Genomic DNA, 21871 nt, shown 5'->3' with positions numbered 1-21871 from the left:
GAGTTGATAGGCGTTCAGATATTACATCGATGAGGTGGCGCCCATGGAAAACTTTAGGATAGATAAAGCGCTTGTCGTTCGAAGTAGTGTACAGTAAATTAAATACAAAAAAGGACAAATTCCCAATATAAATGATATAAACATTTACTGTATTACTATATCCCTGAAAGTTGTCAACGCTCTTTGGGTCTTTCAGGATGGATTATAAAATTAGGGCAGACTCCGAGTGGGAGTTGGGCAGCACTTGCTGCAGGTGACATGTACTTAGGGAAAAGGCATGTTTAACTTTTTAGGCTTAGATCTTGCAGCTGAACCCACACTGGTGCCTCCATGCCTGTGCAAAGCCCACTGATGGCACTTAGCAGGCGCAGGGCCACAGGCTGTATTTTCTTCAAGGCACTTACCATATCCTCTCTGCCTGTAAAGTGCTTAGCACTGACTGTGTGTCTGGCATCCCAGTCCACCTGAGCATGCAGATGGTGTCTTGCAGTAACTAGGAATGCAAAGCACAGTGTGTGGATGCCGCATGCTGAGAGGAGGCTGGGTCTGCCAGGCTTATAAACTACACTTGAAAAGCCTAGGTAATAGGCTAAAAGGTGAGATGGATAATTGTAATTTTCATAACTACATTAAACGTTGGCGAAAACGGTCACAGATGTGGAGATCAGATCCAGAAATTAGAAACCGAGAAAGAGAAGGTGGGAAGGATATAGGGCCACCATTCCCCAGGCACCACTGGAAACTGACAACAAAAGGCAGGCCTAACATCCTGCCCTGAAACGGGGATCAATGCTAGCAATAGCTGTGCTTACCAGTTTTGATGGGGGTCCCCAAACTCTCTAGGCTTTGCTAATCAAAGTACACATAAGATTGATCCTCCCAACCTCACCATGTCTTCCCTTCCCACATGGTCACTGGAACACGTCCTCTCAGCTGCAGATCATTAGCTAGTTGAATGCTAATGTTTATGGCATGCTGAGATCTACCTCCGAGGGGGTGGCTTTGAAACCCTTTTGTTCTACTAATGTCTCCTTATGGAATGGGAATCTCTGTCAACATCGGCTAGTGAAAAAAGTGTTTAAATAAGCATGGCATCAGCCTCAGTTTGAGCAGCACGTCATAGCTGATCCGTGTTCAGCACCCCACCCCTTCTCTAGCAGAAAAGTTCAATGGGATTTTTACGTGATCGAAAGTGGCCAGGGCCTTGGTCCAACATCATGCAGAAGATTTGAACTTCCCAACAGTGCTGTAACCCATACAGCCATGCTGGGGCATCAGAGTACTATAGCAGAACACACTCAGTTGGTCCTTAGAGAGAGAGAGAGAGAGAGAGAGAGAGAGTTGGTAGACAGTATAACAAGTGATCTGTTTTGTCTAGCTCTTTGGTTCTCCGGTGCCATATCGGTAAACGTCAGTGTGGCCTACTGCAAGGAACTGGGACTCAGGACTCCTGGGTTCTATTCCTGTCTCTGCCATTAACTTGCACTATTCTGTCTGTACCATGGTTTTGTGTTGCTTTCACTAGGTGGAGAGCTGTGAGAGCAGCTCCCATAGCATGGACGAGGTCTCGCTCAGCGAATTCGGAGAATGGACTGAAATCCCTGGGGCCCATCATGTCATTCCTTGTGGCTTTATCAAGATTGTGGAGATCCTGGCCCATTCCATACCAGAGTCGGTCATCCAGCTCCGCAAGCCGGTCAAGTGCATCCACTGGAACCAATCGGTCAGCAAGGAGATTGAGCGTGTGGCCGACCACAACAGCGACCGCCCCGAGGAGGACCAGGGCTACCATGTCCTTGTGGAGTGCGAGGATTGCGAGTTCATCCTCGCCGACCATGTCATTGTGACCGTATCGCTGGGGGTCCTGAAGAAGTACCATGAGAGCATGTTCCACCCTGGCCTGCCTGAGGAGAAGGTGATGGCCATTCAGAAACTGGGCATTAGCACCACCGACAAAATCTTCCTGGAGTTTGAAGAGCCCTTCTGGAGTCCTGAATGCAACAGCATCCAGTTCGTCTGGGAGGATGAGGCGGAGAGTGAGAGTTTGACTTACCCTGAGGAGTTGTGGTACAAGAAGATCTGCAGCTTTGATGTCCTCTACCCACCGGAGCGGTATGGCTATGTGCTGAGTGGCTGGATCTGCGGGGAGGAGGCTTTGATCATGGAGAAGTACGACGATGAAACTGTGGCAGAGACGTGCACTGAGATGCTGCGTAAATTTACAGGTCAGCAATGCTCTCGTTCCTTTTGTTGGTGGAGAAGGAAGGGGGGACCGAGAGGAAGGAAATGCAGTGAAGTAGTCAGTAGCTCCTTGGCTTTTTGTTCCTTTTGAAAGGATGTGCAAATGCTTTAGAAGCATCTGCTGCAGAGACGCACTCTATGGACTTATCCAAGTGCCACTGCTCTAAAGGCTTGAGTGTGTTTTGAGACTCATTTATATAGAGATGATGATGAAGAACTGGAGCACACTACATCAAATGGTGGGTTGAGTGCAATCAGACTCCAAATGCTTTTTAAAAAAATCTCCAATATCATTTTATCAGCTTTAACAGTTACAGCGACGCACTGACAGTCAGGATTCCCGGGGCCAGATCCTCAGCTGGTGTAAATCAGCATAGCTCCATTAAAGACAATGGAGTTACACCAGTTGAGACCAGCTGAGAGTCTGACATTTGGATTCTGTCTCTGACTTCCACTCACTGCACGTGTAAGTCACATGGGACTAAATTTTCAAAAATGAGCCACCCGGGGCCTCACTTTTTCGGAGGCTCTGAGCACACTTCAGTTCAATGTTAGGTGCCAGTAGTTTACAGCAGTGAGGATCAGGGAGCACCCAAAAATGAAGGCACCCCAAATTAGTGACCGTTTAAAAATTCAGGCTGTAACAAGTCTATTTGTCATTTCTGCTTTACCTGTCTAGCTTAACTGAGGGAAGGGCTATGTTTGTGAGGTGTAGTTCATTCATGCTGAAAAGCTCCGTGAGGTCCTCAGAGGAAAGGTGCTGTATAATTATGCAAATCATCACCGAGTCAGTGTGTTTCTAGTGGGGATGCCCAGGGATCAGTTCTTGGCCTGATGCTATTTAACATTTTTATCAGTGACCTGGAAGAAAACAAAATCATCACTGATAAAGTTTTCAGATGGCACAAAAATTTGGGGACTGGTAAATAATGAAGAGCTCAGCTCATTGTTATATAGCAGGGATCAGCAACCTTTGGCACGCGGCCCATCAGGGAAATCCGCTTCCGGGCAGGGACAGTTTATTTACCTGAAGCATCCTCAGGTTTGGCCGAGCACAGCTTCCACTGACCACGGTTCACCGTTCCAGGCCAATGTTGGCTGCGGGAAGTGATGGCCAGCACATCCCTCGGCCCGCGCCACTTCCTGCAGCCCCCATTGGTCTGGAATGGCGAACCACGGCCAGTAGGAGCTGCGATCGGCCAAACCTGCAGATGCTGCAGGTAAACAAACAGTCCTGGCCCGCCAGCGAATTTCCCTGACAGGCCACATGCCAAAGGTTGCCAATCCCTGTTATATAGAGTGATGTGGATTGCTTGGTAAGCTGGGCACAACCAAACAATATGTATTTCAATACAGTTAAATGTAAACATATGCCTCTAGGAATAAAGAATGCAAGCCATAAAATCCCCCATGGGGGATTTTATTTCAGGAAGCAGTGACTCTGAAAAAGATTCGGGGGCCACGGTGGATAATCAGCTGAACTTGGACTCCCTGGGTGATGCTGTGGTCTAAAGGGTTAATGTGATCCTAGGATGTATAAACAGGGGAATCTCAAGTAGAGAGGTTATTTTACCTCTCTGTTTGGCACTGATGCAACCACTGCTGGAATACTGTATCCAGTTCTTGTGTCCACAGTTGAGGAATAATGTTGATAAATGGGAGAGGTTTCAGAGAAGAGCCATGCAAAAGATTAAAGGATTAGAAAACATGCCTTACAGTGATAAACTCAGGGAGCTCAACCTGCTTAGCTTAACAAAGAGAATCACAGAATATCAGGGTTGGAAGGGACCTCAGGAGGTCATCTAGTCCAACCCCCTGCTCAAAGCAGGACCAATCCCCAACTAAATTATCCCAGCCAGGGCTTTGTCAAGCCTGACCTTAAAAACTTCTAAGGAAGGAGATTCCACCACCTGCCTAGGTAACTCATTCCAGTGCTTCACCACCCTCCTAGTAAAAAAGTTTTTCCTAATATCCAACCTAAACCTCCCCCACTGCAACTTGAGACCATTACTCCTTGTTCTGTCATCTGCTACCACTGAGAACAGTCTAGAGCCATCCTCTTTGGAACCCCCTTTCAGGTAGTTGAAAGCAGCTATCAAATCCCCCCTCATTCTTCTCTTCTGCAGACTAAATAATTCCAGTTCCCTCAGCCTCTCCCCATAAATCATGTGCTCCAGTCCCCTAATCATTTTTGTTGCCCTCTGCTGGATGTTTTCCAACTTTTCCACATCCTTCTTGTAGTGTGGGGCCCAAAACTGGACACAGTACTCCAGATGAGGCCTCACCAATGTCGAATAAAGGGGAATGATCACGTCCCTTGATCTGCTGGCAGTGCTCCTACTTATACATCCCAAAATGCCATTGGTCTTCTTGGCAACAAGGGCACACTGTTGACTCATATCCAGCTTCTCGTCCACTGTAACCCCTAGGTCCTTTTCTGCAGAACTGCTGCGTAGCCACTCGGTCCCTAGTCTGTAGCGGTGCATGGGATTCTTCCATCCTAAGGGCAGGACTCTGCATTTGTCTTTGTTGAACCACATCAGATTTCTTTTGGCCCAATCCTCTAATTTGTCTAGGTCCCTCTGTATCCTATCCCTACCCTCCAGCATATCTACCACTCCTCCCAGAAGGTTAAGGGATGTCTTGATTACAGTCTATAAGTAGCTACTTGGGGAAAAATATTTGATAATGCGTCTTCCGTCTAGCAAACAAAGGTATAACATGATCCAATGACTAGAAGATGAAGGTAGGCAACTTCAGAGGGGAAATGAGGCTTAAATTTTTAACGGTGAGGGTAATTAACCACTGGAACAATTTACCAAGGGAGGTGGTGGATTCTCCATCACTGGCAATTTTTAAATCAAGATTGGATGTTTTTCTAAAAGCTCTGCTCTAGAAATTTTCTGGGGGAAATTCCATGGCCTTGTTATACAAGAGATCAGACTAGATTATCACAGTGGTCCCTTCTAGTCTTGGAATCTTTGCAGAAATGAAGACCAAAGCTTTGTACTGTCTTGGTCCAAGGATTTTCGGTTTTAAGGACTACTCCATACTGGATTATAATTTTTTTTAAAAAGAGGTGCTATCAAAGATGAGAAATCCTTCTATGCTTCCAGAAGCTTCTCTCTTATTATTGACATATTCGTATCCACACATCCATCCCATGCTATCCAAACCTTGCTTTCTGATTAACTTCCATCATGTCTCCCTGTTCTATTGACCCCAAGACATTTGAACATATTTTGTGTTTTCACATGGTATGAACCGTCAGGTTTCTGCTGTGCATACCAGCCAATCATGGTTTACAGCTTAGCTAAAGGAAGATGACAAGTTAGCAAAGTTCTCTTACCTGTCTCTTGGCTATGAACAATACTGAGATTTTGGGCAATGATAGTTGGATCAGCTATGCTGATGAGTACTTGCCAATTGTTTGCTGCCATTCAAGAGGCAAATAATAGCTTCTTGTGCATGTAGCCTCTCTTGAACATGTAGACACAGAGTCTAAACTCCTGGGGTAGAGACCAGGGGTGAAATCCTGGCCTCATTGAAGTCCATGGCAAAACTCCTCTGGACTTCATTCAGACTAGGATTTTGCCCCATGTCTCCTCTTTAGTTTTCTACATCATGGAGTACCCTCTCACCATTCATATAATAGACTATTTAGCGGAAAAGGATAGCTGTTACTCTTTTCTCTTTTTAAATCCCTGGCTGGAGACCTTCTCCAACACTTCCCGGGAAGACATTCAGAATGTATTTAACAATACAGATTTTGACTTGCAATTTTACTGATGGTCAGGATTTATTATTCCTCAAGATAAATATTGGCCTAGACTTCCTCTGTCAATACTTATCCCTCCAGTCATCAAGCTTCAGCTCCAGTGCCATTACGTGCTTGCACACACATTCATCAACAGGAGTTGAATTGGGACCTAAATCTTGATACCCACTCCGATGTAAATCAATAGCTATTAACTCTAATAATAAGTGGGACTTGTTAGTGACCATAACAGGACAGAAGTTAACTGATGACTTAGTTGCTTTATTTTGCAAGTACTGCAGCACATTCTCTTGGCCAGTGGTCTGTTGCTGGTTGAGCCACCAGGATACCTCAGAGCCATTTCTGGCAGTAGATTAAATTCATGTGGTAACTTTAAGAAGAAAAGGAGGACTTGTGGCACCTTAGAGGCTAACAAGTTTATTTGAGCATACACTTTCGGATGCATCCGATGAAGTGAGCTGTAGCTCACGAAAGCTTATGCTCAAATAAATTTGTTAGTCTCTAAGGTGCCACAAGTCCTCCTTTTCTTTTTGCGGATACAGACTAACACGGCTGCTACTCTTTAACTTTAAGAGAAATCTATGACCTTTTGCTCAGCAGTCTGAAAGTTCACATGGCAAGAAACATTTCTCACCATGCACAGCATTAAGAACAGTCATGTGTGGTACTGGAAAATACTATGCCATTAAATAGGGATTTAAAGCTACATTGCCTCCCTGAAATGCGGTGTTATCATCACCACTTCCTTCTTCTCTCTTCGACTCCATCTGCAGCCAAAACTGCCTTAAGCACAAGCAAGACAAAGATCCTGCTTGGGGCCCAGTGTAGCCTGAGCAACTCATTATTTATTTCCCACCTCCATCTGTTTAGACTAGGGGAAAAATGCTTACAAGGCTCAATTTTCCATCCTCGGGACCTTCGAATTGCGAGGTTAATCCAGTCTGAACTCCACTCCACTGCATTCCACCCTTCTCCTCTTGTTCCCATCCCAGCCTCCACTGAGATTATAAACAAGAGTGCAGTGGTACCTTTAAAACATCCACATACATTGAATTGAAATCGCTGTCCTTACTATTTACAGCAGGTCAGCTCCAACCTTCCATAAAGACCAGAGAAGGCTCTCCTCTTAACAACAAGTTTTCTTAGTTCTGCATGATGATGCTTTCCAAATCTTAGAAATAATCTTGATTGCCATTGTTCCTCCTATTCAAAACTGCTGAGCTTCTTTTTCTAAATTATTTTATTCAGTGGGAACTAAATTCTTTAGCCTTCCTCCTCTCCTACTTTGAACCTACCCTCTTAAAAATAAGGTTAGTCACGGAACTCTCTCTCCTCCCCCTCCCTCGTCTTTTCAGGGAAAAATAGTTTGAAATTGGATCTTCTGTGTTCACTACGGTTGCTGTTCCAGATGATACAATACCTGCTCAGTGTCCATCAGGTTCCTCAGCCATCCCAGCTGTAACCCATCTTTGTGCTGTATAGTGATCTAATCCTGGGTCAGAATCTCTGGTTAAATTTGCCAGGTATCTAACTCAAATCTCCACATCCAAACTGATCTCCTCCCTCTCAGGCACTCATCACTGCAGGGAAAAGAGGGTTCCTGGAGCATTTCCATTATGCCTTGTGTCCAGTTTCACCGGTGCAATGTTCATGGTTTGATTCATTCCCCCCAAGCAAGTCTCTTTATCTGCGGGAAAGTTTTTCACAATGCTCATAGCTATTCTTCCAAACCTCCCTGGGATAATGAGGAATTTTTTTCATTTGTGTGTGCTGGGTGAATTTTGGTGCTCCAAATCCATACTTGGATAGCTGACTAAGCAGCCTGAGCTCCCACAGCCACTGTTCAAGCTCACCCTTTTCACAGTCAAACCACTTATTCGGGTGCTTCAGACACCCAAGTCTGGAGATTTTGGCCTTCACCACTCTGTGTCTGTTTAAAATGACTGCACCCCTCTGTAAAGTGGGTGCAATACTTCCTTGCCTCACAAGAGAGTTGAGAGACATAATCAGTGTTTTGAGATGCTCAGAGGAAAACGCTCTATAAGTCCAAATGATTATTACTATTGCAGGGAGTAGGACTACTTGTGCGCTAACTCAGAACTTGCCACCAGCAATCTAGAAATAACCATAATCATAGAATCATAGAATATCAGGGTTGGAAGGGACCTCAGGAGGTCATCTAGTCCAACCCCCTGCTCAAAGCAGGACCGATCCCCAATTAAATCATCCCAGCCAGGGCTTTGTCAAGCTTGACCTTAAAAACTTCTAAGGAAGGAGATTCCACCACCTCCCTAGGTAACGCATTCCAGTATTCCACCACCCTCCTAGTGAAAAAGTTTTTCCTAATATCCAACCAAAATATCCCCCACTGCAACTTGAGACCATTACTCCTTGTTCTGTCATCAGCTACCACTGAGAACAGTCTAGAGCCATCCTCTTTGGAACTCCCTTTCAGGTAGTTGAAAGCAGCTATCAAATCCCCCCTCATTCTTCTCTTCTGCAGACTAAACATCCCCAGTTCCCTCAGCCTCTCCTCATAACTCATGTGTTCCAGTCCCCTAATCATTTTTGTTGCCCTCCGCTGGACTCTTTCCAATTTTTCCACATCCTTCTTGTAGTGTGGGGCCCAAAACTGGACACAGTACTCCAGATGAGGCCTCACCAGTGTCGAATAGAGGGGAAAGATCACGTCCCTCGATCTGCTGGCAATGCCCCTACTTATACATCCCAAAATGCCATTGGCCTTCTTGGCAACAAGGGCACACTGTTGACTCATATCCAGCTTCTCATCCACTGTAACCCCTAGGTCCTTTTCTGCAGAACTGCTGCCGAGCCATTTGGTCCCTAGTCTCTAGCGGTGCATTAGATTCTTCCGTCCTAAGTGCAGGACTCTGCACTTGTCCTTGTTGAACCTCATCAGATTTCTTTTGGCCCAATCCTGCAATTTGTCTAGGGCCCTCTGTATCCTATCCCTACCCTCCAGCGTATCTACCTCTCCTCCCAGTTTAGTGTCATCTGCAAACTTGCTGAGAGTGCAATCCACACCATCCTCCAGATCATTTATGAAGATATTGAACAAAACCGGCCCCAGGACTGACCCTTGGGGCACTCCACTTGATACCGGCTGCCAACTAGACATGGAGCCATTGATCACTACCTGTTGAGCCCGACAATCTAGCCAGCTTTCTATCCACCTTATAGTCCATTCATCCAGCCCATACTTCTTTAACTTGCTGGCAAGAATACTGTGGGAGACCATGTCAAAAGCTTTGCTAAAGTCAAGGAACAAGAAATCCTCTGGTCCATCAGGCCCCACTATGAATGCTGTTGATTTTTATACTTCTGGGTAGCTTTCACATGGGGGTGGGTATGGAGGGACAGTGTGGTGCTATCTCATGCTCTTTTATAAACAGAATACAGGAGCTCTTAGGACTTCCCTCTTCAGCTGTACATTTAAGTTACAGGCTCTGGTCCAGTGCCCATTGAAGTCAGTAGGACTCTTCCCATTGATTTCAGTGGGTGTTGGATCAGGCCCGTGTTCTATTATTTTAGGCTCAGCATAATTTTACTCTTGGTATGCTTGTTGGAGGAGGAGAGGAGATGATCTGCCTCTGGAAGCTTAAATTTCACATGCAAGTGAGAGTAGTGGATTATCTATATTTGCTGTGAAAGCCCTCTAAATTTTGCTGGCCTGAGAACCATTGACAATTCCAGGAATTCACAACTGGGTGTCTGAATAATGTAGTGTCCTCTAAATCTGATTAAAATAGGTGCCTCTAGCCCATGGTCCTAGTATGCCTGCTGTATTTGGGGTAGGAGGCCGCTCCAGCCAGGCCAATAGGGGTGTGTGGGAGGCGGGCGGAGACATGTTCTCTCTCTCGCTCGCTCCCCACTTTCGCTGGCTCTCTTCCCCCTCCCAGAGTGGTGGGCACTGTGGCGGGTTGTGCACTACCTGGGCTGCCAGTGCTGGGGGGCGGCTTAGCGGGGGAGCCCTGGAGGCTGATGCTGTCTGCTGTGCTGACCTGAGTACGGGAGCTGTGGCCACTCTGGCACCAGCTGTTGCAGCTGGACTGGATGCTGCCGTTTTCTGGTGCCTCCCGGTGCTGCTGTGGCCACCTTCCTGCCGGGGCGGCTGCTGCTGCTGCCGAGGGCACACCTCATGCCAGGCTCCCGCTTCTCCACTGCACCGCACAGAGACATGCGGCAGCGTGGGGCCCACCAGGACCACCAAACAACCAGCACCCTGGGCTGCTGGTGGACAAGGAGGAGAAAGTTGGAGGTCAGGGAGCTGCTGGCAGGGGCCCAGCTAGGTGCATTAAGTTAAATGCACTGATCCTTGCCCCCTGACCACGGCGCCTCCCTATAAGGCTGTCAACGCCCCACCCCCCAACTATGCCCATGCTCTAGACAGTCTGAGGCCTTGTACCCATTGCTGTGTTGGCTAAGTTCTCAGTGTTAAGAATTTGGATTTCTGGCAGCCTATGGCCAAGGCACTCACTCAGCCATGCAGCATTTTTCTAATGCTGATGCATGCTGTATTAAATCTGTGCCCTCCCTGTGAAATGTGCTTTGTTCTTTCTGCATCATACATGCTTCAGCTTTTAGATGTCCACATTTTCACAATGTTTGCAAGTGCAAAATCTAAAATAAATGTTCAGCTGTGCTCATACTTTTCAGTTTAACTTTTGGTTAGGGTTTTAACATTACTGGACTTCCTGCAATAATGTACAACGCTCCTGGAGTTCCAAAAGATATTCAAAGCTACAGCTGAAAAGCTAGACCCATCAGTCTTCAGGAACACTTGGATCCTGGTCTGTATTTCGTGGGTGGCTCCTAACTCTACAAGGGACCAAACTAAGGGCTTGATATAAAGCCCAGTGATGTGAATGAGGCTTTCTGTAGACTACACTGAGTCCTAAATCCCCAGATCAGAACACCACCCAACTTTTGGAGGAAGTTAGCTCTAGACCCATTTTTCTAGGAGGAACTGATCCAAAGGAAGTACATCAGCTCTGCCTACTCACTCTTAAGCAAGTTACAAGGCTGACTGACGCTGCAAAACACACAGGCAAAACTCCACTCGATTTCAGTGGGAGTTACTTACGTGTATGCACACACATTCATCCCTCACCAGGCCCTAAAACTATGATATCCTGGTTTGTGTACTGTAAATCCACATATCCTTGCCTCATAACTAGTAGTATGAAAAGAGAACAAAGAGAGGCTGGTTTGGGTTCCATGGATTCCCCCTCCGTAGATTCAGAAATATGAACCCTGGTGGTATAATAATGGGTGCACTCTGTGACGCTTCCCAGGAGTACTCGGGGTGGGGAGTCACCTCGCTACCACCTGCCCTGAGCGTGAGGGAGCCTTGTCTGTGCCTTCCCGGGGTCTACGTCCAGACCCACCAGCCACAGGCAGCATGAGCACTCTCAGCCTAACCAGGCTCTGTCGTCCCTTTGCAGGTTAGTGATGGATACACGCCAGTCCCTGAGTTCTCTGAGCATCCGCTGGAGTATCCAGCCCCGGATCCAGTGTACGCTCACGGAATTCACAGATCCACTGCTCCCAAGGGAACAGCATGCACCGGGCTATCGGTGTCACCTCAGGATCACCGCTCCACTTAACACACGGCATTTAGATTTGTTTATTTGACAAGGAACAGTGACTGGAGAAGAAGCAAGTAGGATTAAGAGAAAGAAATGATTAGATATAAAATAAAATCGTAACACACATTCTGGAGCCTAATCCCACAAGTAGCAAGTTGTCCTCCTGTTAAATAACGTGTTGTTCACCCAAAGTCCTTCTCACAGTGTTTTTCAACTGGATGGCTGAACACCTCCCTTTTGTAAGACCAAGCCCACTGCTGGCTTGTCTCCCCAGATGGAGGATGCCAGGGTGTCTCTCAGCACCCCTCCATGTAAGAGACAAGTCCTTTGCTCTTCATCTGTAAACTGGTTTCTCCCCCTGCTGTTCACGTCTTCCAATTAATTTCTTCTGAAGTCCCCACAATCTTCTCATTAGCATTTGACTCAGTATGCAAACAGACTCCTGTTGTAAAACACACAATACGCAAAGGTCAGCCAAGCATTTAAGAACATAATTTGCAGTATATATACACGTCTCCTTACATATTATCCACTCATACATTTTGCAAAGATTAGGATGACCAGTGTGACACAGGCTTTCAGTAGAGACCTGAAGTGATACTTTTTGGTGGAGTGGTATGTAAATACCACACCCAGGGTATACCTCTAACCCTTATGCATCCCTCTGCCAGTTGGCATCAAGAGGTTCTAGGGTCACGCACTCCTATGTTAACAATAGCCAAAGTCTTTGTACAACCGTCATCTCTCTATTTGAATAGCGCATCTGTGATCCTTTCTTAGGGGTTTCCACATCCACATCAGTGCATTTATTTGATCTGTGGACAAACAGAAGCAGCCAGAATATCCAGCTATCTACAAAAAAATGTTGTATGAGTATCCTGTTAGATGAGTTTCTTGACAGATTTTCAGCTGAGTTTTGCTTCCCTGCCAGGTTGAGGTAGCATTCCTAACTGGTTTTCTTCCTCTCCAAGGGAGCACTGCAACATTGTGGCTTGCGGAGTTTGTCTTGCATGTTCTCATTTCCCCTCAAATGGAGCCTCCCTCTATCTGTCTGCAGTGACTGGCCAGGTGGAAGTTAAAGACACCGTAGGATTTCTGTTGCAAGTTGAGGGATAGTCTGTTTCTTGACCAGCATTCCCCACTTCCCACAATTTCTCACCCCAAATGTAACAGGTTTCTTATATTTAAAGTGGCATGAATGCTTCAGTTAAATGCATAATAGATACTGCTGTTTACCTACACCTCCACTGTACGCTGCCCCCCGACTTACGCAATCGTTCCATTCCGGAAAGCCTTGCAAAACTCGAATTTGGCGTAAGTCGGAAATGTATACCTGTATGTTACACAAAAATTTCTGCAACTCGAAAATCCTATTTCTGGCATATGGAAATTTTTCCGTAAGTGCAAATTTGCGTAAGTTGGGTCTTGCATAACCCGGGGAGCGTCTGTACTGTGAAGAGGCGGATGGTCTGGGCACAAGCACAGGGCTGAGAGTAAGGAGGTCTCAGATCTGCATTTGGCTCTGCCACAGATACTTCGGTATGACCACGGGCAAGTCACTTTATCTCTCTGTGTTTCAGTTTCCAGTTAGTGATATGGGAATGATGCTGCTTCAATCACAGGAGGACTGAAGCTAAACTCATTAGGGTACTTTTGGAGATCTTCAAAAAGGAAATACAGAGTTGTTTTTTCCACAAGTATCCAAGTCATTGCTTTATTAAGCACACTGATTTTATACAACTGCCATTCAGGCTAGAGATACCCCAAACTCTCTTCATTTCACAAATTCAGTAGCTCCCTGGCTTCTGCAATGTGTTTGCATACTCCCCAAGAGCCTCTGAATGATCTCTTTCTAATCTCTGTCCCTGCTTTTGTATGATTCTCAATTTAAAATTCAGTACTTGTAAGGGCAACGTCATGTTCCCAGTGTTATCAACTTTTTATTATTGTTCTGTTATGTATTGACGCCTGCACCTAAAGGCCTCTGGGCACCTTGACAATATAAAATGAGAACATGCACCCTTTACAATGTGAGGGCAACAAAGGCTCATTTCTAACCACCTCCTCTTATTTGGGTTGGCACTGCACAATACATTGTGTGACTTTTGTGTAAGTGCTTTGGAATGTGCTCTGTAAGAAGACTTTAGAGTACAACAGTATTTGCATTGTGTTATGGCGCTTGCTATATGTTCTCTCGGGCTTATGCTCAACCTTTTAAAAATAAACTGCGACAGCAATTTCCTTGACAAATCTGATATCTGAAAATGTGGCTTCCTATTTCTGCACAGCTCAGACACTTCTCAGGCTTTTCATTTCAAACCCAAGTCATTGCCTGGAACCATTGCTGGTCCTGCTCCTAATTTTCCTGGAAGAGCATATTTTTAATTCCTTTGTTTTATCCTTGAAATTTTACTAAAACCTACAGATAGCTGCATACATGTTCCTCGACTGTGCAGGTTGAAGAATAAAGGTCTTGCTTATTTGTCCGTCTATCCTATACATCAGTTCAATAATGCCACGATGTCACAACATACGCTTCTGTGAAGGAACTTTCTGTTGTATGCCCACCTAATATTCTTCCAGCGTTGTAAGCATACCAGGGGTGAGCTGTAACCAGAGGAATAACCATCCCCTGTCCTCAAGAGAACTATTTTAGGCTTATTACATATGGTTGTCAGGCTCACTATGGTTAGGCATTTATAGTTGTATTTTAAAAATGTGAAGAAATAACTAACTGCGTGGGCAGGTTGCTGAGCTCCCCAGTGGTCGCATCCCATGCCTTTGGCACATCGATGTTGTAGCCGCTTTTCTCTGGACTGTGTTTTCTCCTTTGGTTTTGACCCAGGGAATCCAAACATTCCGAAACCTCGCCGCATCCTGCGGTCTTCATGGGGCAGCAATCCCAACTTCCGAGGATCCTATTCTTACACCCAGGTTGGGTCTAGCGGGGCTGATGTGGAGAAACTTGCTAAGCCACTGCCTTATACGGAAAGCTCCAAGACGGTTGTAAGTATTGAACACTAGGATGGAGAGAGAGATAGGTTGGCTATGACTTTATTAAGGGGAGTTGCTATTTTCCAGCTCGCTAGATTCCATGGTTTGTAGCCTACTTTTGATACAATATTTATACTGATCTGTGCGTGCCTCCATTCTCCTCTCCTTGCAGTTCTTTGTTTCTTTTACCTACTGGAAATCTGCCCTCAAATATTTTAAACCTGTTCTTGGGATGATTTTATTCAGAGAGGTTTTGCCTCCCTGCTTCACCTGCCTGTTCTTTTTACTACTGCTTTTGGGGGTGGCTTGGGGAAATTGAAGACAGAGAAGCACCTTCGGACGTTTGCTCCCCATCAGCCAGGGCAGGCACCTGTAAAAGAGAATCTCAGGTTGGTCATGATTGGCTGATGTGTTTTTAAACACTACTGTCTCTGTCTATGCTAGATGCAAAGTCCTGTTTGAAATTGTGGGTGTTACAATAGCAGTAGTTTATTCATTTTAAAACACAACCTTTTTTTCATAGGTTTCAGAGCAGCAGCCGTGTTAGTCTGTATTCGCAAAAAGAACAGGAGGACTTGTGGCACCTTAGAGACTAACCAATTTATTTGAGCATAAGCTTTCGTGAGCTACAGCTCACTTCATCGGATGCATTCAGTGGAAAGCTTATGCTCAAATAAATTGGTTAGTCTCTAAGGTGCCACAAGTCCTCCTTTTTCTTTTTTTCATCGTGTTCCTGGGAAGCAGTGACTCTGAAAAACATTTGGGGGTCATGCTGGCTGTGCTCCCCAGTGTGATTCTGTGACCAAAAGAGCTAAAGTGATCCTGGGAGGCATAAACAGGGGAATCTTGAGGAGGAGCAGAGAGGTTATTTTACCTCTGGATTTGGTTCAGTGCGAACGCTGCTAGAATCCTGTGTTCAGTTCTGGTGCCCACAATTCAAGAAGGATGTTGATACATTGGAGAGGGTTCAGAGAAAAGCCACAAGAATGATTAAAGGATTAGAAAAAAAAACTATGCCTTATAGTGATAGGCTCAAAGAACTCAATCTATTTAGGTTAACAAAGAGAAGGTTAAGGGGTGACTTGATTACAGTATCTACATGGAGAACAAATAATAATAATAATAATAAAGGGCACTTCAGTCTAATAGAGAAAGATGTAACATGATCCTAAGGCTGGAAATTGGAGTTAGACAAATTCAGGCTGGAAGTAAGGTGTAAATTTTTAACAGTTAGGTTAATGAACCATTGGAGACCGGTCATTTTTGAATGAGGAGAGGATGTCTGTCTGAAAGCTCTGCTCTTGGAATTATGTTAGGGAAGTTCCATGGCCTGTGTATATAGGAGGTCAGATCTAGATGATCACAGTGGTCCCGTCTGGCCTTAGAATCTGTACATCTATGAATGAGTGTTAAACATGGCCTCAGTTGTGACTTATCCTGAGGGCTAATTCAGAATATGCCAGAGCAGTGTACTGAGAACTCCTTCTGTGGCTGTGCTAGTACACTAAAGAGATCCTACCCCTTGTTGTGAAGCTCATGCATTGGGAGTTCAAGTCTGTGTGATAAAATGTTCTTCTCAGGCAGTCCTAGTTGTTTGACTGTAGCGATAAGAAGACATGTGAGGTGTCAGCTATGTCTGTGCAATTTCCCAGGCTACTTGCTTTGTCTCAGGGTCTAGGCCCCCTTCCTAGAGAGATGATGACTTGTCAGAGAAGAAGGATGCAGAAGAATTGGAAAGAGTCCAGTGGAGGGCAACAAAAATGATTAGGGGGCTGGAGCACATGACTTATGAGGAGAGGCTGAGGGAACTGGGATTATTCAGTCTGCAGAAGAGAAGAATGAGGGGAGATTTGATAGCTGCTTTCAACTACCTGAAAGGGGGTTCCAAAGAGGATGGATCTAGACTGTTCTCAGTGGTAGCAGATGACAGAACAAGGAGTAATGGTCTCAAGTTGCAGTGGGGGAGGTTTAGGTTGGATATTAGGAAAACTTTTTCACTAGGAGGGTGGTGAAGCACTGGAATGGGTTACCTAGGGAAGTGGTGGAATCTCCTTCCTTAGATGTTTTTAAGGCCAGGCTTGACAAAGCCCTGGCTGGGATGATTTAGTTGGGGATTGGTCCTGCTTTGAGCAGGGGGTTGGACTAGATGACCTCCTGAGGTCCCTTCCAACCCCGATATTCTATGATTCTATGAATCCGACTTCTGTGATCTTGTCTCTTCTTTTGGCTATACATTTTTTGTATAACTGTGAGGGGCAGAGGTGCCTATTAAAAGGGGTAGTTGAGATTTTGAATAATTTAAATTCTGTGAACATCTCTACTTCCTGTGGAATTCACCACTTCGAAGCCCATGAAGCCTTTTCCTCTTTCATATCTCTCATGTGTGGGGGAATTTAATTAATAAAATCTCTGGATGAACCAGAGCTTTTTCATATGTGGTCCCCTTAACAAGCACATAGATACTGTGGTGAGAGACGCTATAAAATCGAGAGAGATGCCACTATTCTCCAAGTCCGGGAATCTGGTGGCTTTGGGATGTATCTTGTCAAACTGGGAAAAATTAAACGTAACCCTCAAAAAGAATACAGTGAACATGGCATCGTGTGAGATGAAAGAAGCAGAAATTGAATCCGTGGAGAAGGTAAAACTTTCAAACCTCCTCTCGTGTAGATGTGCTGCAGTGGGATAAAAAATGATTTGCACCAGTACAGCTGCATTGGTGTATCCGTGCCCTCAGAGGATGGTACTAGACAGTCCCTCTAGCCAGTACATATTTGGTACTCACAACTGCATGTAGCTGCGACACATCTCTTTGGGGTGTAGAAGGGCAATAGACTGTTTGACTCTTTCCCGGAGCTGTAATGGATGGAACTCTGCAACTTCCACTGACTTTCTTGTCTCATCTCCAGCCTATGCAGGTGATGTTTTCGGGGGAGGCCACTCATAGGAAGTATTATTCCACTACCCATGGTGCTTTGCTTTCTGGCCAGAGAGAGGCTGCTCACCTCATTGAAATGTACCAAGACCTCTTACAATGCAGGAACTGAAAGGCTTAATGTTTGAGAAGGAACCACTAACTCGTGATACCTTTTACAGTTGTGTGTAGGTTTTTTTAAATTAATAGTAGAACGATTTTTATCTTTTTATATAAAAAAGCCCTAACTGTTTAAAAACATAGTCATCTGTAGCTTATTTCCATTACTGGATTGTTAACAGAGGAGGGTGCTCTTTCTGTATGGTAAACTTTTTGTGTGTGTATGTGTGTCATTTTAATTTCAATTGCACTCTCAGTGCCTCTTCAATTTTTTTCTGTATTGTAAGTGCCTTCTCTTCTAAAATAAATGTTGTAATAAAATATCTGAGTGGTCTGATACATCCTGTGCTCTTGTTTGGGAGCTTCTGCTCAATACCTTATTTTTCTCTTTCCAAAAAGTTATAACAAGGTATGGATTTCTGTTCCTTGCCATGAGATTTTGAATAGGAGGGGTCTTTTCTCTTAAGGTGTGTCTTCACTGCAGAGGTAACTTGGGTGATTGGCACAGCTTAGCCTAGACCAGGTGTGAGCAGTCACACTGCAAAGCCCTGCCCAAGTTATTGTGTCTTCACTAGTGTAGCACTTCCATTGGACTTCTGGGGGCATATCCCATGGGTTTTTGTGCTGCAGTAAGTTGAGCTGCTCTATGATTTTTCCCAGTGAATTGTGGGAGAACTTGTCTGTCCTTCTGGGCACACAGGGGGAATTGTGGGAAGGCCCTGGAGGACTCTGAGTACTTGAGTGGTTTAGCCTGTATCCTCAGGGCAAAGTGGGCGGGTTATCAGCCTGAGTGAAAGCAGCATTAGCCTGTATCTCCAGTTAGCCTGGGTTTAAAGGGCCACCAAACTCAGGTGAGAGCGTTTTGCATGTGGATGGGAGCAGGGTCAGGGGTAACACCCGGGTAAGTACCCAAGCTAACTCTGCAGTGAAGACAGATACTTAGTTCTGTTTGTTTGGTGGCAGTGCCCCAGATACGCTTTCCAAACAGAAGAAGACAAGGGGCCAAAGTCATTTGAAGTCTGAGACTACTCACAATAGTAAAGGCCATGCCCAGTAGCAGTTGTTTGCAGAATTGTGGATGGCTGGGTCCAACCATGTTATAACAAAACCAGGTGTTTTAAAAAGTATTCTGAATGCACTAAATATATTGGTAGACATGGACCTGAGCTAGATCCCCAGCATCTAACCATCTGGAGGCTGGATTCAAGCTTTGCAGCCCAGGCTTACCTGTGTACATTTGAGACAGCATATCCTCAGAGGGGAGGGACCAGCTTCCCTCCTCGGCCTGTTCCATCTCTAATTCCCTTGGTCTTGTGAGAAGGAATATTCTGTTCACACACTAGGCGGTACCCAAATGAGAATACAGAGCGTGGGCTCTGTTGTTTGAGGCGGTGCATACTGTACACTCAGGTTGGGGCTAACTGTTTTAAACATCTTTGGGTTGCCACCTAGCTTAATCTTGTAATTTATGTGGGGGTAGGAGGATTTTAGTTTTTGTGTGTCTCGGTGATCCCTTTGTGAGGCCAGCTTTCTGTAAGAGGCCTAGGTTCTGGGGCAATCGGATAAAATAATGGCATGACACCTTCCCCCCACCTATGCTTTATTGAAAGCTCATATTCCATTATGTCTCGGACCGAGAGCCTGGCACTGATTTAACAATCCAACTCCACGTTCCACGAGGAGCCTAAACATCGGGTGAAAGATTAGGGAATCTCTCTGCCAAGGTTTGTTTATGGTGTACTGCGTCTCTTTCTCTTTGCGTGTCTGACTCTGGTGTCAGCACTGACTGGGATGGCACAGGTTTATCGGGGAGCATCCCAAGGCGATGATAACCAGCAGTCGTAATCCAGCAAGCTCAGCCCTAGCCACATTTGGCTTATTTGAAAAATGGTTAAAACTGAAGTTAGATTAAATTTCTAGCCCACAGGACAAAGCCTTGAAAATGTAATCAGAGCAGGAGAGAGCCTGAAAAACGATACAGCCAACTCTGGCACCACGGGCCTCTCAAAATGTCAAGGACAGCTGAGCTAGAACTTACATTTTCCAGCACCAAAAGGACAGACCCTTCCCACTTGAGCTAAAGGAGAAGCTCGTAAGAACCTAAAAAAGGCCACCCTGGGTCAGACCAACGGTCCATCTAGCCCAGTATCCTGTCTTCCAACAGAGGCCAGTGCCAGATGCTTCAGTGGGAATGAACAGAACAGGGTAATCTGAGTGATCCATCCCCTGTCCTCCAGTCCCAGCATCTGGCAGTCAAAGGTTCAGGGACACCTGGAGCATGGAGTTGTGTCCCTGACCATCTCGGCTAGTAGCCATTGATGGACCTAGCCTCTATGAGCTTATCTAATTCTTTTTTGAACACAGTTATGCTTTTGGCCTTCACAACATCCCCTGGCAATGAGTTCCACAGGCTGACTGTGTGTTGTATGAAGAAGTACTTCCTTCTGTTTGTTTTAAACCTGCTCCTTATCAATTTCATTGGGTGACCCCCCTGGTTCTTGTGTTTCCTCCATTAGCAACTAGCCATATAAACCATATGGCATACAGTTGAACAGTTCTGTTTGCATCCAGGAGAGGACAGTGTAACACATAGAGCCCTGCGCAGATACAAAGTTTATACCCACATCTGATCTGTGACCCACAACAATGGTACACGGATATCTGCAGATTTGTAGGTCTCTACACATAGTCATCCCGCAGTGTACCAAATTGTTTCTGAAGGGGCACCTCAGTGATCAGGTTTTCCAGCTGTAGTTTGTATTCCAGCAATGCAGTCTGGACCATGAAAATCTGTTTCACTGTGAAATGAGGAGGAGGGCACCAAATGCATAATTAGTAGAAACGATCTGTGCCAAATCCCCAGACCTACTTAACAGTTTAACAGAGAATTCTCCTAAGGTCTAATTAGGCTTCTCAAAAAGAAACTCACTGTTTATTTTTAAAATGTGCTTAATTGGGTATTAGCATTAGCAACAGGCTGAAGCATCTGTGTGCCTGTGTGTGTCATTTACTTCTCTTGAAGTTTTTTCCTTATTTGTGTAAAGCAAATATTTGCCAGAGCATATGTTCCTGTTTTACTGTAAACACAAATGGGCCATAAAACAAAACCCAACTTTTCAGCAAACGCTGAACAGGGACCTGGGTGCAAATGCAGAGGTGGTTTTGGTTTATGCAGATTGTTGTTCAGGGTTTTTCGGCTCCCCTGAATTCTGTGGGCAGATAAGAAGCTTGACTAGATGGGTCTGGTTTAGACCCTTTATTGCAAAACCAAAAATCTATAGCTGAAGCCTATAATGTCACTCTGGTAATCACACACTCACATCCACCCCCTGTCTCCTCTGCCGTCGGATTAGAACACCAGGAATTACCATATTGGGTCAGACCTAGGAACCATCTAGTCCAGTATCTTGTCTCTCGGGCAGTGACCAGTATCAGATACTTTAGAAGAAGGTGCAAGAAACCCTGTGGTAATGAATCTTGAAATAACGTAATTTTGGAGTACAAATAATTTTGTTTTTCTGAGAATTATAAATCTTTTCTTTTTAAAGATGAATGAACAAAAATAGACACTAGATTATCTTTAAAACTAACAAAAATGCTGTTCTAAACAAAACTTGTGGATCTCAGACGACACATGCCATGTGCCCCTGCTTAATCTCTGAGCTTGTTGCTGCATTCTGTCCACTGTCTGTCTGTCTACCTGGACAAGGGGATTATGTTTTGGTGCTAAAGTGAAGCATGTGTGCACATACTTGCAGGATTAGGAGCTTTAAACTATTAACTCTGTTAGATGGGGATCTTCTTTTCATGCATTTTTGCAAAGCACCTAACTTCCTGTGACTAGTGGGTAAATCATGCCTCTGCTGTGAAGGTTCTGAGTGGCAGCAGAGTGTAATGGAGCATGGCCTTCCGATTCTTCCTGGGTATGCGTATAGTGAAAAATACCCCTTGCAAAATGAAGCTGGAAAATGTCGCCATTTCGTAAGGTGGCTCCAGTTTTGCAGGCGTTTGGCACCGAGCAAAACAAGCTACAGTAATTCTGCTGAGTGCCACAAACAAGACGCGTTTGTGATGAATATTTCATCCAGTTCTAATATGGATGCCAGCAGAAGAGCCGGAACAAGCCACACCTGGAGAGTTTATTGTCCCCGCACATGACACGCTCTGTATGTCACAATGACTCATTAGGATTATTTCCTAGCAGTCAGATCTATT

The 21871-nt window shown here is 45.1% G+C and overlaps 1 protein-coding gene across 4 annotated transcripts in view; it reads left to right on the top strand.

Annotated features, from left to right (window-relative positions):
- The window catches only part of SMOX (spermine oxidase), a 93302-nt gene extending 75466 nt beyond the window's left edge, over positions 1-17836 (top strand). Inside the window, exons 5-7 of one of the 4 annotated variants that reach the window (XM_074951905.1) lie at positions 1526-2225; positions 14474-14634; positions 17532-17836. In XM_074951905.1, coding sequence (XP_074808006.1) covers positions 1526-2225; positions 14474-14634; positions 17532-17669 — 999 coding nt within the window. In that variant the 3' untranslated portion in view covers positions 17670-17836. The remainder of the gene's footprint in view (positions 1-1525; positions 2226-14473; positions 14635-17531) is intronic. The other 3 variants (XM_074951904.1, XM_074951906.1, XM_074951907.1) reach the window with 3 other exon arrangements.
- The last annotated feature ends 4035 nt before the right edge of the window (positions 17837-21871 follow it).

This window comes from Natator depressus, chromosome 4 (genome assembly GCF_965152275.1).
Source record: "Natator depressus isolate rNatDep1 chromosome 4, rNatDep2.hap1, whole genome shotgun sequence".
Taxonomy (NCBI): domain Eukaryota; kingdom Metazoa; phylum Chordata; order Testudines; family Cheloniidae; genus Natator; species Natator depressus.
Note: the sequence above shows the minus strand (reverse complement) of the source record. Positions and strands in the feature narration are given on the sequence as shown.